Raw genomic sequence first — 17,999 nt, 5'->3', positions numbered from 1 at the left:
ACGTTCATGTTCCTTAAAGGGACACTCCGCCCATTTTCAACAAGCTTTGTATCATTAGAACATCAATAGTAGTATATCAGAAAACTGTCAACTGTTTTGAAGTCATTAATTTAGTTTGACAGTTACTGAGAGTTGATTTGAGTTCAGTTGTGGACCAGTGATGTCATTCATGCACAAATAATATCACTGGTCCGCAACTTTACTCAAATCAACTCTCAATAACTGTCAACTTAAATGAACAACTTCAAACCTGTTTACAGTTTTCTGATGTACTACTGATGTTCTAATGATACAAAGCCGGTTGAAAATGGGCGGAGTGTCCCTTTAAGCATATCAAAATGACATGGCAGCCATAGGTGTGCTAAAGCAAATGACCACACAACACCAGGAGGTTGACTTCCTACGACATCCAACTTTCCAATTCTGTGCTTTCAATATTCTCAGCCACATGACAAGCAAAGTCTCAACATCGGGAATCGTTTCACAAGAGAAAAGGATTTGCATCATCTGGAGCCTTGAGGCTTAACCAGCGTGTCTGCATCAATGTGCTGCACTCTGCACTCCACACTGCACTCTGCAGGCAGGTAGTGAGTAGACACAGTTTAGGACAACAAGGGATTTCAGGTTACAGAAAACACAGAATATGAACTCTTTTGAACGATGGGTCACGAGGAGGCCAAGAGACAGACGAGCCAGGCAGACTGTCAGTCCACCCACTGTCTGCACTACAAAAGGTCTGTTCCTTCTTCCACCAGGGGGAGCAGTGAGCAGCTGGCAGGCTCACTAACCGGCTAACAGAAGCCTCAAAAGGGAACCTTCTCACCACACTGACAATACTGATGATGTATGCGGGTTAGGAATGTTCTGTCTCAAAAGTGATTAAATTCGGGAAATTCTCTACAAATGAAGCATTTTCATATTCAGAACAGTGTGTGTGATGTAAATGATCAGAATTGCTTTGTTAAAAGTTGCACATATATATATATTATTTAGCTACTGTAGCCAGGTGTGGCTATTCTTGGAGCAACCTGGCTACAGTGTAGATTTCAGCTAAAAACAGGGTGGAAATGATGTCTATTAAGTCAACTTGACATCTCAGGGCTTGTGGAAACTTGGATTACACCTGTATATAAGAATAGAAGCAGCTGTATAGAAGCATTTTTTGTTTTGTTTTTTGTTTTTACGTTTTTGCTTGTGACCCTGTTCACACTCAGCAGACAGCTGTTCTTGCCTGACACGACCGGTCTCCATTTCTCCAAACTGGGACCGCGCCAGCTGCCTTCTACTGCGTGTAGTCCACTGACTGTCAGCTGCCTTCTACTGCGTGTAGTCCACTGACTGTCAGCTGCCTTCTACTGCGTGTAGTCCACTGACTGTCAGCTGCCTTCTACTGCGTGTAGTCCACTGACTGTCAGCTGCCTTCTACTGCGTGTAGTCCACTGACTGTCAGCTGCCTTCTACTGCGTGTAGTCCACTGACTGTCAGCTGCCTTCTACTGCATGTAGTCCACTGACTGCCACTGACTGTCAGCTGCCTTCTACTGCGTGTAGTCCACTGACTGTCAGCTGCCTTCTACTGCGTGTAGTCCACTGACTGCCAGCTGCCTTCTACTGCGTGTAGTCCACTGACTGTCAGCTGCCTTCTACTGCATGTAGTCCACTGACTGTCAGCTGCCTTCTACTGCGTGTAGTCCACTGACTGTCAGCTGCCTTCTACTGCGTGTAGTCCACTGACTGTCAGCTGCCTTCTACTGCATGTAGTCCACTGACTGCCACTGACTGTCAGCTGCCTTCTACTGCGTGTAGTCCACTGACTGTCAGCTGCCTTCTACTGCGTGTAGTCCACTGACTGCCAGCTGCCTTCTACTGCATGTAGTCCACTGACTGTCAGCTGCCTTCTACTGCATGTAGTCCACTGACTGCCAGCTGCCTTCTACTGCGTGTAGTCCACTGACTGTCAGCTGCCTTCTACTGCGTGTAGTCCACTGACTGCCAGCTGCCTTCTACTGCGTGTAGTCCACTGACTGTCAGCTGCCTTCTACTGCATGTAGTCCACTGACTGTCAGCTGCCTTCTACTGCATGTAGTCCACTGACTGTCAGCTGCCTTCTACTGCATGTAGTCCACTGACTGCCAGCTGCCTTCTACTGCGTGTAGTCCACTGACTGTCAGCTGCCTTCTACTGCATGTAGTCCACTGACTGTCAGCTGCCTTCTACTGCATGTAGTCCACTGACTGTCAGCTGCCTTCTACTGCATGTAGTCCACTGACTGCCAGCTGCCTTCTACTGCGTGTAGTCCACTGACTGCCAGCTGCCTTCTACTGCATGTAGTCCACTGACTGTCAGCTGCCTTCTACTGCGTGTAGTCCACTGACTGCCAGCTGCCTTCTACTGCATGTAGTCCACTGACTGTCAGCTGCCTTCTACTGCATGTAGTCCACTGACTGTCAGCTGCCTTCTACTGCATGTAGTCCACTGACTGCCAGCTGCCTTCTACTGCGTGTAGTCCACTGACTGCCAGCTGCCTTCTACTGCATGTAGTCCACTGACTGTCAGCTGCCTTCTACTGCGTGTAGTCCACTGACTGCCAGCTGCCTTCTACTGCGTGTAGTCCACTGACTGCCAGCTGCCTTCTACTGCATGTAGTCCACTGACTGTCAGCTGCCTTCTACTGCATGTAGTCCACTGACTGTCAGCTGCCTTCTACTGCGTGTAGTCCACTGACTGTCAGCTGCCTTATACTGCGTGTAGTCCACTGACTGCCAGCTGCCTTCTACTGCGTGTAGTCCACTGACTGCCAGCTGCCTTCTACTGTGTGTAGTCCACTGACTGTCAGCTACTACCTCATACGACCCACATCAAAAAGATACGAACTATCCCTTTAATTAATCTAAGAAATTTCAAATGTGGCAGTGTCCTATTTCTATCCATTTATGTCTGTTGGGTATAAAGTTAGGAGCATGGCAACTGAAATGACACAGCTTAGAACAGGGGTGCCCAACCTTTTTTGACCCAAGATCTACTTTTCAAGTAGCCAGTCTCCCGAGATCTACCAGTCCAGTTTCAACATCGCAAACGCACACACATCGTTTCCAGCCTGCAGTAACTAACCTCACAACACTTTCTCGTTGTCCCACAACCACTTGACATTAGGGCTGTGAATCTTCACTGGCCTCACGATTCGATTACGATTCAGAGGGCTACGATTCGATTCGATTACGATTATCGATGCCTCTCGATGCATCTTCAATCGATGCATCACTTTTTTTCCCCAATACATGATTTTTTTTTTCTCACTTTCTTTTTTTCTCACTGTGTGGCTACTTTTAAAATAAAAGTGCATTTGGAATTGCATTGTATTATGATCCATAATTAAAATAAACAACTGCATGTACTTCCATTATATTTTTATTTGATTATTTAAAAAAAAATTTTTTTTTTTTTTTAATAATCGATTTTTGACGCGATCAACCTGGGGTCAGTCCGCGTTCGACCAGTAGACCGCGATCGACTGGTTGGGCACCCCTGGCTTAGAAGATAATTTAGGCTATATGTAGGATCTTCAACATTTAAATCTTGGTCTGTTAACGTGAACACAAGTTTCTACCAAAGCTAGAAGCACAGCCCTCTTGATGATGCTCCCAGGAGACATCCTGGAGCTTGTTGTACCCAGGAGACATCCTGGAGCTTATGGTACCCAGGGACAGAAGTGATGGAAATGAGCTTGTGGTACCCAGGGACAGAAGTGATGGAAATGGGAATTCTCTTCTAAACTAGTTGTATTTTGACATGTTATCTTCGAATCAACATTTTTAGTCTAGGAGCTTTTGTATACAATGCAGACCATGTATTCTCTTGGAATGGTATGTGTTGCTGCTTATACACACTTCTACTTAGACCTCTTGGCCTCTGAGTTGGACTCTTCGTTCAGAACATCGATTGGACATGAAGACACACAAGGACGTAGTACGGTGGATCTTACCTGTCTACTTCACTCAGACCTCAGTGGGTGAAGGACAGAAGATGACCTGAAGAGAGGCACTGTGAGGTGTGAGGACCTGAAGAGAGGCACTGTGAGGTGTGATGACCTGAAGAGAGGCCCTGTGAGGTGTGATGACCTGAAGAGAGGCCCTGTGAGGTGTGATGACCTGAAGAGAGGCCCTGTGAGGTGTGATGACCTGAAGAGAGGCACTGTGAGGTGTGATGACCTGAAGAGAGGCCCTGTGAGGTGTGATGACCTGAAGAGAGGCACTGTGAGGTGTGATGACCTGAAGAGAGGCCCTGTGAGGTGTGATGACCTGAAGAGAGGCCCTGTGAGGTGTGATGACCTGAAGAGAGGCACTGTGAGGTGTGATGACCTGAAGAGAGGCCCTGTGAGGTGTGAGGACCTGAAGAGAGGCACTGTGAGGTGTGATGACCTGAAGAGAGGCCCTGTGAGGTGTGATGACCTGAAGAGAGGCCCTGTGAGGTGTGATGACCTGAAGAGAGGCCCTGTGAGGTGTGATGACCTGAAGAGAGGCACTGTGAGGTGTGATGACCTGAAGAGAGGCCCTGTGAGGTGTGAGGACCTGAAGAGAGGCACTGTGAGGTGTGATGACCTGAAGAGAGGCACTGTGAGGTGTGGTAGCTCCCAAAGTGCCTCTTTCTTTTTGTGTGTGTGTCTGGTTTCGCTCTCCACTATATCATTCTGTTTGTTTGTTTTTTTACGTGACAAGAAAGAAACCCCTCAACAGTCTAAGGCACTATGCACATGCTATGCACATGCTATGCACATGCTACCGACAGCGTGTCTGCGACTAGAGCAGTCAAAGAGTCTGGGTGGGAGGCGCGGACGTGTCCGGCGGGGCGGGTGTGTCCGTACCTTATGAGTGAGCGAGTGCTGCCGTAGATGGTGGAGCTGCACAAACTCCAGGCCGCACTGGGAGCAGGTGTACGGCCGCGGGCTCTGGTGCTTCAGCAGGTGGTTCTGGAGCTGGCTGCGGTAGGCAAACGACTTGCTGCACTCGGTGCACTGGAAGGTGTGCGGGCCCTGGTGGCTGGTCTGGTGGCGCTTGAGGTGGGCGTAGGTGGGGAACTCCATGTTGCACTGCGAGCACACGTGGCAGCGGCCGCGCTCGTGCTTGGCCTCGTGGGCGCGCAGCTCGCTGGGGTAGGCGAAGCCGCGGCGGCAGAAGCGGCAGCTGTAGGGCTTGACGTCGGTGTGCTGCAGCATGTGGCGCTTCAGGTGGCTGGTCTGCGTGAAGCCCTTCTTGCACACGGTGCACTTGTGCGGCCGCGTGCCCTGGTGGGTCAGCAGGTGCGTCTGCAGGTGGCTGGGCTGCTTGAACAGCTTCCCGCAGTGTTGGCAGGCGTGCGGCTTGATGCCGTTGTGGCCCAGGATGTGCGTGACCAGGTTGTACTTGGACGTGTACGACTTGTCGCACATGCGGCACTTCCAGCGCTTCAGGCCGTCGCCCACGTCCACGCAGTACGACTCGTCGATCTGGATGTTGATGTCCAGCCGGTCCACCCTGCGGCCGCCGTGCCTCCGAGCGGCCTGTTGGTGGTGCTGTTGCTGCTGCGGCGGCGGCGGCGGCTGCTGGTGGGACGGCGGCGGCGGCGGCGGCGCTGCCCCGCCCCCTGCTCCGCCCCCGTCCGCCCACATCATGCCCTGGCTGCTGTCTTCATACTCGCCCGCCATGCTCATCTCGCCCGAGTCGTAGCTGCCCACCTCGCTGGTCTGGAAGTAGCTGCTGATGGCCTCCTCCTGCTGCGTGGGCTTCATCATGCTGTTCCCCCGGTGTTCTACCACCGCCTCCTCCTCGTCCTCCCGCGTGTGACCGGGTTGCACTTGGCCTCGGGCGCCGTGGCCCCCCATGGCGCGGTGGCCGTGCACCGCTCGGTGGCCGTGCGGCCCTCCTCTGTGGCCCCCCTGCGAGGGGGGAGGGTGCCCGTGTGCGTTGGCCTGCGGCTGACTGGACGTATCTCGCTCGCACTCGGCACAGTTCTTGTTGTTGCTTCTGAGGCTGGCCGGGTCCACCTGGACTAAACCACCTCTGGGAGCCATATTGTTCAGCATGTGGACGCACGAGGGCATCCCGGGGTTCCCCGCCTCCCCCTTCACGTGGGACGCGGAGCCGTCGGCACCTTGAGCGCCGTGCCGATCGACCATCTTGACGTCGGGGTGTTGGGGGGCGTGGCCCTGCTGCCACCTCCTGTGACTGCAGCTGGGTTGCATCTGGCCGTCTTCTCCCAGGTTGTCTCCCAGGTAATCTCCGTTGGCGCCGATGAGCTGGTCCGCGTACTCGTAGTCCACTCCCTCTACTGGCGGCACGGGGGACTCTTTGGGTTCGCCGGTGTAGAAGCCGTTGGGTGCGATGGTGGCGCCAAACACTTCATTCTGGGAGATGAGACCGAGCACGGCGGCCTGGGCCAAGGACAGCACCACTACCGGATCAGTCTGTGTGCCTGCGTCCACCAGCCGGGCCATCACCTTGGGCTCGCATCTACCCAGGCGCCGGCTCGCCTCCTCCTGGAACAGAACCAACAGACATGCAGGAACAGTCAGACAGCAGCAGTGTGGAACAGACACACAGCAGCACTGTGGAACAGTCACACAGCAGCACTGTGGAACAGTCACACAGCAGCACTGTGGAACAGTCACAAAGCAGCACTGTGGAACAGTCAGACAGCAGCACTGTGGAACAGTCACTCAGCAGCACTGTGGAACAGTCACACAGCAGCACTGTGGAACAGTCACACAGCAGCACTGTGGAACAGTCACACAGCAGCACTGTGGAACAGTCACAAAGCAGCACTGTGGAACAGTCCGACAGCAGCACTGTGGAACAGTCACACAGCAGCACTGTGGAACAGTCCGACAGCAGCACTGTGGAACAGTCAGGCAGCAGCACTGTGGAACAGTCACACAGCAGCACTGTGGAACAGTCACACAGCAGCACTGTGGAACAGTCCCACAGCAGCACTGTGGAACAGTCACACAGCAGCACTGTGGAACAGTCCCACAGCAGCACTGTGGAACAGTCACACAGCAGCACTGTGGAACAGTCACACAGCAGCACTGTGGAACAGTCACACAGCAGCACTGTGGAACAGTCAGACAGCAGCACTGTGGAACAGTCACACAGCAGCACTGTGGAACAGTCAGACAGCAGCACTGTGGAACAGTCAGACAGCAGCACTGTGGAACAGTCACACAGCAGCACTGTGGAACAGTCACACAGCAGCACTGTGGAACAGTCACACAGCAGCACTGTGGAACAGTCAGACAGCAGCACTGTGGAACAGTCAGACAGCAGCACTGTGGAACAGTCACACAGCAGCACTGTGGAACAGTCACACAGCAGCACTGTGGAACAGTCACACAGCAGCACTGTGGAACAGTCAGACAGCAGCACTGTGGAACAGTCACACAGCAGCACTGTGGAACAGTCACACAGCAGCACTGTGGAACAGTCACACAGCAGCACTGTGGAACAGTCACACAGCAGCACTGTGGAACAGTCAGACAGCAGCACTGTGGAACAGTCAGACAGCAGCACTGTGGAACAGTCCCACAGCAGCACTGTGGAACAGTCACACAGCAGCACTGTGGAACAGTCACACAGCAGCACTGTGGAACAGTCCCACAGCAGCACTGTGGAACAGTCACACAGCAGCACTGTGGAACAGTCACACAGCAGCACTGTGGAACAGTCACTCAGCAGCACTGTGGAACAGTCACACAGCAGCACTGTGGAACAGTCACACAGCAGCACTGTGGAACAGTCACACAGCAGCACTGTGAGGTGTCGACAGCACAGGGAATTCATGATCACTCCTGAAAAAAGACTTGTAGTAGAGATTTGTCATCATCTTCACATCATCATCATCACAAGTCAGGCTGTCATTTATGTTGTTTGGTGCAATTTTCTAAGCTTTTGGAACAGAAAAATGAATCAAAATCTTTAGAAAACAAATTAAATGCGATCAGCTTTTGTCTCGTGATAACAGGTCCAAACAACAATCCATACAGGACAGACATGGAGACATGGAGACATGGCCCACTACCAAGGTGGACTGGACGCACACTACACTGTCCTCCAATGGGAATGTGCCCTTCATTTATCTGAATCCAATAAGGACAAAGGTGTTGAGGTCCATCCTCCAATCAGAGCCTCTCTGAGCCAGTTGTCAAGAGAGCGAGAGAGATAGAGAGGGAGAGAGAGAGGGGAGACTAGCCTCTTCCCAGGTCATTGGTTCAGGTATGAGTAGTTGACCTCAGAGGAAGAAGACTGTCCAATCAGAACGCTTTAGATCTGTGTCCAATCAGAACTCTTTAGATCTGTGACCAATCAGAACGCTTTAGATCTGTGACTGAGACTGATGTGAATAATGGGACTATGACAGACACCACATTCATCCAGTGTGCTAACTATATATGAGTGAGTGTGTGTGTGTGTGTGTGTGTGTGTGTGTGTGTGTGTGTGTGTGTGTGTGTGTGTGTGTGTGTGTGTGTGTGTGTGTGTGTGTGTGTGTGTGTGTGTGTGTGTGTGATTAGATGGCCTGGTGAGTGACACACACACACACACACACGAAAAAAGAAGAGAAAGAAAAATACAGTCAGATTAAGAAATAGAAAAGCAGGGAGGCAAGAAAGAGAGAGAGCAGAGAGAGATATAGAGGGAAGAGAGCAGAGAGAGAGAGGGAAGAGAGAGAGCAGAGAGAGAGAGGGAAGAGAGCAGAGAGAGAGAGAGAGAGAGAGCAGAGAGAGAGAGAGAACAGAGGGAAAAAAGAAGAGAAAGCAGAGAGAAGGGAGAGACCAGAGAAGCAGGAGAGCTAAGAGAGAGAGACGCAGTTACAGAGAGAGAGAGAGAGAGAGAGAGAGAAAGAGAGAGAGAGACAGAGAACAGAGAGACAGACAGAGAACACAGACAGAGAACAGAGAGAGAGAGAGAGAGAGAGAGAGAGAGAGAGATGCAGGCACATAGAACAGGGAGGGAGGGAGGGAGGGAGCAGAGAAGCAGTAGAGCTGAGAGAGAGACAGGCACACAGAGAGAGAGAGAGAGAGAGAGAGAGAGAGAGAGAGAGAGAGAGCTTACAGAGAGAAGGGGCAGAGCAGCTGGGCAGAGAGAGGGGGAGAGAGAGAGAGAGAGAGAGAGAGCGAGCAGGCAAGAGAGTCTAGCAGAGGGGAGGGGGAGAGGAAAAAAAGAAAAGGGAGAAAATGAAAGAGGTAGAGTGAAGGAGAGATAAGGAGGGGGAGGGAGGCTGAGAGAGAGAGCGAGAGAGAGACACTAACCACTAGAGGAAAAGAGAGGGAGGGGTAGAGAGAGAGAGAGGCAGAGGGAGGGAGGGCAGAGTGAAAGAGTGAGAGGGTGAGTGAGAGAGTGAGAGAGCAAAGCAATGAGCAAAAGAGACAGAGAGAGAAAGGGAGGTGGAGAGAGGCAGTGAGCAAGCAAGAGACCAAGAGAGAGACAGCGAGAGAGAGAGAGAGACACAGAGAGGGAGAGACAGACAGAGAGAGAGACAGAGAGACACAGAGAGGGAGAGACAGACAGAGAGAGAGCCAGAGACACACACACACACACACACACACACACACACACACACACACACACACACACACACAGAAGAGAGAGAGAGATAAAAAGAGTAAATGAAAGATAATGAAAGATGAATCTGAAGTGAACGAGACGAGTGAGAAAGAGTTGAAAAGGGCTTGAAGAGGACGTGTGTGAAGCTGCTGGAGAAATATTAATCACATGATTATTATTATTATCACATTATTATTACATTATTATGATCACATTATTACTTAAGGCGACGCAAGAAACTCACTGGCTGCAACTTTCAAAAACCAACATCATTTTCTAGCTGTCAGTTGTGAATATGATCAGTCTACATGCTGGTCTCTACATGCTGGTCTCTACATGCTGGTCTCTACATGCTGCCCTGCAGTCAACTCACCACGCTCCTCCTGCTGTGAGGCTTCAGGTGCTTTAAGGATCTCATTCTTCAGTGCTTCAGTGTGTTGAGTGAGAATAGCCTATGTTCCCCTCCTATTTATACGTGAGGGGAAGAGGGGAGGCGGGGCTAACAGGGCCCGCCCCCTCAACACAGTTTCGGTAGTGACTCTGGGCACGCCAGCACAAACACAGACTCCAGACACACACACAGACACACACACACACACACGCACACACGCACACACACACACACGCACACACACACACACACAGACACACACACACACACACACACACACACACACACACACACACACACACACACACACACACACGAACAAACAAACCAACAAATATGTGGCAGTCTACTAGAGCTAAATAATGATGATAATAATGATAATGATAATGATAATGATAATAATAATAATGATGATAATAATAATAATAGTAACAATAATAATAATAATAATAATAATAATAAAAACAGCAAACAAACTAAAAAGCAGAGATCATATATCACTGGCTCCAGTGATAAATGGGCGAAGTCACCTCAAAATCACAGGATGAAAACACACGTACATAGCCCCGCCCCCTGCCCCCCAAAATACAAATTAAAAATAAAAAATTTAAATCCACTATCTGTACCAGGAAGCCTTCATGCCTCCCCTCTCCCAGCCTCGTCTTCTCTCTCCGTCTCTACACCATCTTTCCCTGTCTAGGATCTCCGTCAATCACTCCCTTGTCTTTGTCCATGTATGTTCCATGTGCCTCTGCCTCGTCTGTGTGTCTCTGCCTGTGTGTCCGTCTCTGTCTCTGTCTCTATGCCTCTGTCTGTGTGTCTCTGCCTGTGTGTCTCTGTCTGTGTGTCTCTGCCTGTGTGTCTCTGCCTGTGTGTCTGTCTCTGTCTCTATGCCTCTGTCTGTGTGTCTGTCTCTGTCTCTATGCCTCTGTCTGTGTCTCTGCCTGTGTGTCTGTCTCTGTCTCTATGCCTCTGTCTGTGTGTCTCTGCCTGTGTGTCTGTCTCTGTCTCTATGCCTCTGTCTGTGTGTCTCTGCCTGTGTGTCTCTCTCTGTCTCTATGCCTCTGTCTGTGTGTCTCTGCCTGTGTGTCTGTCTCTGTCTCTATGCCTCTGTCTGTGTGTCTCTGCCTGTGTGTCTGTCTCTGTCTCTATGCCTCTGTCTGTGTGTCTCTGCCTGTGTGTCTGTCTCTGTCTCTATGCCTCTGTCTGTGTGTCTCTGCCTGTGTGTCTGTCTCTGTCTCTATGCCTCTGTCTGTGTGTCTCTGCCTGTGTGTCTGTCTGTGTCTGTGTGTCTGTGTGTCTCTGTCTGTGTGTCTGTCTCTGTCTCTATGCCTCTGTCTGTGTCTCTGCCTGTGTGTCTGTCTCTGTCTCTATGCCTCTGCCTGTGTCTCTGCCTGTGTGTCTGTCTCTGTCTCTATGCCTCTGTCTGTGTGTCTCTGCCTGCGTGTCTCTGTCTGCATGTCTGTCTGTGTCTCAATGTCTCTCTGCCTCCATCTGTGTGTCTGCCTGTCTCTGTCTGTGTCTCTGTCTCTGCCTGTGTGCGTGTCTGCCTGTCTCTCTGCCTCTGTCTGTGTGTCTGCCTGTCTGTGTCTGTCTCTCTGCGTGTCTCTGTCTGTCTCCCCCTCTCTCCCCCTCATTTATCAATTCAGCTCTATGAGTACAGAAAAGTATTGGAAGATTGTTTCCTGCACAGACTTGGATGCAAGTATGCGATAGGAGAGGGAAGAGAGAGGGGAGGGAGAGAGAGGAGAAAGAGATGGAAGGTGACTGACAAGGAGATGAGCGAATGGAGGAGAGAGAGAAGATGGAGAGAGAGAGAGAGAGGGAAGATGGAGAGAGAGAGAGAGAGAGAGGGAGGGGGGGGGGGGGAAGAGGAGGGGGGGTGGTGGAAGGAAAGAATATTGAAGAAAAAGAGAGGGGAGGGGGTGAGCGAGTGAGGGGAGAGACACAGAGAGAGAGAGAGAGAGAGAGAGAGAGAGAGAGACGGAGGGGGATGGGAAGAGTGGAGCAGAATGCGGTAAAAGAATAAGAAGAAATGGAAGATGGATGGAGAGAAGAAAGCAGACAGAATGAGAGTTGTGGGTATTATTATGCTACCGCTAATGATGCATCAAATAGGCCTGCTAATCACTCCACCACAAACACAAAAGGCCCAAATGAGGAGACTGTGATTGACAACTAAGAACTTTCATCTGGTTTCACGTCATCATCATGCAACTAACAAAGCACCAGTGGAACTCTGGAGGAGTAGAGCCAGGATGAAACAGCCATGGAGGAGTAGAGCCAGGATGAAACAGCCATGGACACTGAGCCAACAGCCAGGATGAAACAGCCATGGACACTGAGCCAACAGCCAGGATGAAACAGCCATGGACACTGAGCCAACAGCCAGGATGAAACAGCCATGGACACTGAGCCAACAGCCAGGATGAAACAGCCATGGACACTGAGCCAACACTGGCCAGAGTGTGAAAAAAGCTCATGTGTGCTACCGGCCACGATGTTGGGACAACACAATAAAAGGAGGAAAATATGAATCTTCTATAGTGGTTCTCAATGTGGGGTCCGAGGACCACCAAGGGGGCCCTTGAGGGGGTTCCAGGGGGTCCACACAGTACATTGATTAATTAATTTATTTTTTCAGAATTTCTTCCTCCCATTTTCTCCCCAATTGTACTGGTCCAATTCCCCCCTGCTGTCCGGGTCATTGCTCCACCCCACTCCGCCGATCTGGGGAGAGCCGTAGACTAGCACCATGCTTCCTCTGATACATGTGCAAGTGCCAGCTGCTTCCTCTTCGCCCGACAGTGAGGAGTTTCACCAGGCAGGAGGTAGTGCGTGGGAGGAATGACAGTTCCCCAGGCACAGGTGGAGTGACCAGGACTCACACCCCACCAGGTTCCCACCCACAGACACGGCCAATTAACATCTGTAGGAACATCTGCTCAATTGATGATTTGTTAAACTGATCATAGTTTCACTACTGGGTAAAATCACGTCTTAACAATACAAAATATTCTCAGATTTGGGTTTTGAGAGACATTTGAGAGACAACACATTGACTCTGGGTGGACGGATGTAAGGAGGAACCTGCTTGGGGTTTAGTAGAAGACTCCTAGGATTTGCAAACATGCTTACAAGCTGGCAAGCTTTACATGACAAACAGGTTAGGAAAGATTTGATGGGGTAACGTTAGGAAGAATTGATCACAACACACGTCAACTTTGATTTGGCAAGGAAGGACACGTTAATTTAGCAACTAGTTACACTAACGTTAAAGACCCTATGTGTAAGAATCAGAATTTGTGATTCTTACTGACACTGGTGGAAATTAGAGGAACTGCAGTCAGCCACCTGTTGCTTGGACGTACATTACTACTCTGCCAGCGCGAGCTAGCAGCAGCCAAAACAGTGACGGCATGGATCTGGTGTTGGTTGCTTTGTAACCAGTCTGGATGAATTGGTAGACGTTATCCACATGATAACGTCATTAACGTCATCTACGCGATAACGTTATCCACACGATAACGTTATCCACACGAGAACGTCAACTAATTCATCCAGACTCCCGGGCTTATCTGGATGGTAAATTGGCGAGCTATGCTAGCTAGATAGCAAGTCATCCGCATGAGCAAAATAGCAAGCATGCTAACATTATCTAACATTAGCCAGCTAAAACCACAATATCACAATATATGTGTCATTGTCAGTCATTTTGGTTTATTGTGGTAACATGGCAGTATAGTATCAGGTCTTCTGTAGACAGTTTCATGGTAAGAAGCGAACACAACAGACTACAAACTAAAAAGGTCCCTTCTTGAATCAAAGCACAGCCAATGTTGATTTCGTCCACGTTAGCAAGCAAGCTAACGTTATCTAACATTAGCCAGCTAAATCCACAATATCACAATATATTTGTCATAGTTGTGCGTCCCTTTTTGACTCCAATCAGCCATTTATTCTGATGACAACACAAGTCTTCTGCAGAGAGTTTAATGGTAAAAAGCTAACAAGCTACAAGCTAAAACAAGCTGAGGTCCCTCCATGAATTGAAAGCATGAGGTTGTTGACTTAGGTTACCGTTTATCCCCGACGGTGGTCATATTGCTGCTGTTTGGCCAGATGGGCTGGACTACCGGTAGATAAAACCTGTGTGTGTGTGTGTGTGTGTGTGTGTGTGTGTGTGTGTGTGTGTGTGTGTGTGTGTGTGTGTGTGTGTGTGCGTGTGTGTGTGCGCGCGCGCTTAGGAGTTTTTTGTTGTTGGACTCTGTGTTGTGGTGCGTCATTTGTTGACATTAGCTGACTCAATTTCTAAGCTAACGTTAGCTAGCGTTGCAGCCTGTTGGATCTTCTTCTTCTCTGGTTTATTTTGGCGGAGGCGCTATAGCTCAAGAAGTAGCTCAAGGGGGGGGCAAGAGGGGCTACACCTGCCCGGGTGGAACAGTTGACATACTGTGTACAGTAACAGCGTTGTACATTAATTTAACTAAACCCCGGCAACGGGAGTTCTTCCACTGTGATGATGTTGCACATGGTGCAGCGCAGCCTGGTGGCTGGTGCGAGTGGTACATGTTAGACGAGGCTCTCTAATCGACTTTGTCTCGTCAGTTGTGTTTTCTTCCTTAATCAGAAACCCAAAATGCGGCCTACAACTGAACGCAACATTCTCAGTTTCTGTTTCACCTGCATCAATCTTGTCGCCTACTAGCCAATGTCTCAACAGTAGAGAGTTCCTATGGGAAGTGTGATGATGATGACCCAAACTAAAATGTGTTAGCCTTGTGCTACCTAGTGTTTAAACAATGCAAACTATGCTTATGGTCAAATTGGGAAATTCCACGTGACAAACTTTCACTACATCACTATTGGAGATGTTAAAGGAATAAGCAAATGGAATAGGTCAATGGAGGTAAATACATACATGGACTGAATGTGAATGGTGATGAGAACCCAAATTGTCCAGAAGTTCCTGGTAGATCGCTTGCAATGGTGCGCCATACAATGAAGGGACTATACACACCACATTCACATGCTGTGGAAACAAGAGAGTCACATTCCAAGTCCAAATAGTCACTAGTGTTTCAGAACAGTATCTTTAACAACAATAACTCCGGATATTTTCAACCTGGGTCCTATTCTCTGGTTTTGTGACATGACTGATTCAAAACGTCTCCCCTGTAGCTTGTTTTGTGACATGACTGATTCAAAACGTCTGCCCTGTAGCTTGACGTACTTCCAGTTAGTGAGTGCTGCTCTCCAATAGAGCTCAACGGGCACGTGACTTTACGTGACGTAATTTGCCCCGGAAGTAAGTTCCGCCTCCATTTTCTCCATAGACGTTTCGATAAATCCAAATATAACGAGTTTTAAGGCTCGAACCAAGCAAACACGTGATCCAGACAATCTTGAGTGACCATAAAACATTCGGTTTAAGCGAGAACAAAAAATAAAAATTGTTATTTTTTGTTCTCGCTTAAACCAATATTGTGCGATCTGTGTGTGAAAGTGGCCACACACACGTCTCTCACACACTCACACACACACACACACACACACACACACACACACACACACACACACACACACACACACACACACACACACACACACACACACACACGTCTCATCCCAGCTGTGAAGGAGGAGCAGTTGAAATGAGGAGGCCATCTTGTCTGTGAAGCAGACAGGTGAGGCAGTCACCTGGTTCTCCTAGTTTACATTCCAGTGTGGCTGACGACTGTCACTTGTGCCTGTTTTCTAGCCTAGCAAGTTAGCCACTTGTTGCATACAGGCTAACAGAGCCACCCGTGTGTTAGCTGTGGGGCTAGCTGCTAGGCTAGCTTCTGGGCCATTTATGACAAGAGGCAGGCTATTCTATTTGGGTTAATGTGAATGTGAATGAAACAGGCCAGTGAATGCCAGCGTAGTTTGCTTTGATAAGAACGTGCGTAATGGTATATAGGTATATGGTATAGGTATAGGTATATGGTATAGGTATATGGTATAGGTATATGGTATAGGGAAGGAAGCCTTTATTCAAGGCATATCGTTTTTATCATCTAAATCTAAATGTTGCTGTTGATAATAAAATGTTTGTATCTTTGATAAAGAAACTGTTAGTTTTGAGTAAAGTTTGTATCCTAAATGGCCTGATGGGGGAGCGTGGTAAACAACAGGATAGAGAGAACATGGAGGAAAGAGAGAGAGAGAGAGAGAGGGAAACGGCAGAGAAGAGGACAAAATGGGGGCGTAATGGAGGAAGCAGAGAGAGAGAAAGAGAGAACAGGAGAGAGAGAGAGAGCGAGCGAGCAGGAGGGAGGGAGGGAGAGCGAGCGAGGGAGAGAACAGATGATTGCATGGAATGAAAGAGGGATTGAAGGGTGAGGGAGGGGAGGAGATAAAGAGAACAGGGAAGGGAGGGGGAGTGAGTGAGCGAGTGAGGGAGTGAGTGAGTGAAATGGTGGAGTGAGAGAGGAGAGAGAGAAAGAGAGAGAGAATGAGAGGCAGCAGCAGTGGGGGAGGGGAGGATGTTCGAGAGGGAGAGAGACGGAGAGAGAGACAGAGAGAGAAAAAAAGGCGAAGAGAGAGAGACAGGGAGGGAGGGAGGGAGGGAGGGAGAGAGAGAGAGACAGAGAGAGAAAAAAAGACGAAGAGAGAGAGACAGGGAGGGAGGGAGGGAGAGACAGCGAGGGAGGGAGGGAGAGAGTTGGGGCAGTGAGCAACGTGAGAGAGAGAGAAAGAGAGAGAGGGAGGGGCTGTGTGCAACGTGAGAGAGAGAAAGAGAGAGAGGGAGAGAGAGAGCAAGCCAGAGAGAAGCAAGAGAGAGAGGGAGGGGTAGAGCGAGATGAAAACCGAGAGCAGGAGGGGAAAAAAGAGAAAGAGAGAGAGAGGGAGGGAGGGAGGGAGGGAGGGAGGGGGAGACAGGGAGGGAGGGGGAGGTAGAATGAAAGAGGGAGAGAGAAGGAAAGAGGAACAGAAAGAGGGGGAGGGGAAGGAGAGCTGGAGAGAGAAAAACAGAAAGAGAGGTAGAAAAAGAGAGAGAGAGAGAGAGAGGTAGAGAACACAAAATGTATCTCGTTCTATTTTGTGGTTTAACAAACATGGCTGCAGCAAAAACACACAATGGCATTGTTGGTTTTTCACCAATTCCCATGCGTGCACGCGCACACACACACACACACACACACACACACACACACACACACACACACACACACACACACACACACAATTACATTAAAATATCCCAACATATTCAGCATGTAAATCCTAATAGTGAAAAGCAGCTCCTTTCAGGTGTCTTTTGAAATGAAGTGCTCAGAGGGGATGCTAGTGCTAATGCTAGTGCAGCTAGTGCTAGTGCTAGGCCTCACTAGCTGCCCTCTCACCTGTGCTAGGCCTCACTAGCTGCCCTCACACCTGTGCTAGGCCTCACTAGCTGCCCTCACACCTGTGTTAGGCCTCACTAGCTGCCCTCACACCTGTGCTAGGCCTCACTAGCTGCCCTCTCACCTGTGCTAGGCCTCACTAGCTGCCCTCACACCTGTGCTAGGCCTCACTAGCTGCCCTCACACCTGTGTTAGGCCTCACTAGCTGCCCTCACACCTGTGCTAGGCCTCACTAGCTGCCCTCTCACCTGTGCTAGGCCTCACTAGCTGCCCTCTCACCTGTGCTAGGCCTCACTAGCTGCTCTCTCACCTGTGCTAGGCCTCACTAGCTGCCCTCACACCTGTGCTAGGCCTCACTAGCTGCCCTCTCACCTGTGCTAGGCCTCACTAGCTGCCCTCTCACCTGTGCTAGGCCTCACTAGCTGCCCTCACACCTGTGCTAGGCCTCACTAGCTGCTCTCTCACCTGTGCTAGGCCTCACTAGCTGCCCTCACACCTGTGCTAGGCCTCACTAGCTGCTCTCTCACCTGTGCTAGGCCTCACTAGCTGCCCTCACACCTGTGCTAGGCCTCACTAGCTGCCCTCTCACCTGTGCTAGGCCTCACTAGCTGCTCTCTCACCTGTGCTAGGCCTCACTAGCTGCCCTCTC

At 50.0% G+C, this 17,999-nt stretch overlaps 1 protein-coding gene across 2 annotated transcripts in view; it reads right to left on the bottom strand.

Moving 5' to 3' along the window:
• znf710b (zinc finger protein 710b) overlaps positions 1-17,999 on the bottom strand; it is a 39,268-nt gene that overhangs the window by 7,550 nt on the left and 13,719 nt on the right. Inside the window, exons 1-2 of one of the 2 annotated variants that reach the window (XM_083650993.1) lie at positions 9,945-10,006; positions 4,861-6,510 (exon numbers count right to left, since the gene is read on the bottom strand). In XM_083650993.1, coding sequence (XP_083507119.1) covers positions 4,861-6,510; positions 9,945-9,989 — 1,695 coding nt within the window. In that variant the 5' untranslated portion in view covers positions 9,990-10,006. Of the gene's footprint in view, positions 1-4,860; positions 6,511-9,944; positions 10,007-17,999 lie in introns of those variants that run through there. The other variant, XM_083650994.1, reaches the window with a different exon arrangement.

Source organism: Poromitra crassiceps, assembly GCF_964638095.1.
Source record: "Poromitra crassiceps genome assembly, chromosome: 14".
NCBI classification, from domain to species: domain Eukaryota; kingdom Metazoa; phylum Chordata; class Actinopteri; order Beryciformes; family Melamphaidae; genus Poromitra; species Poromitra crassiceps.
Note: the sequence above shows the minus strand (reverse complement) of the source record. Positions and strands in the feature narration are given on the sequence as shown.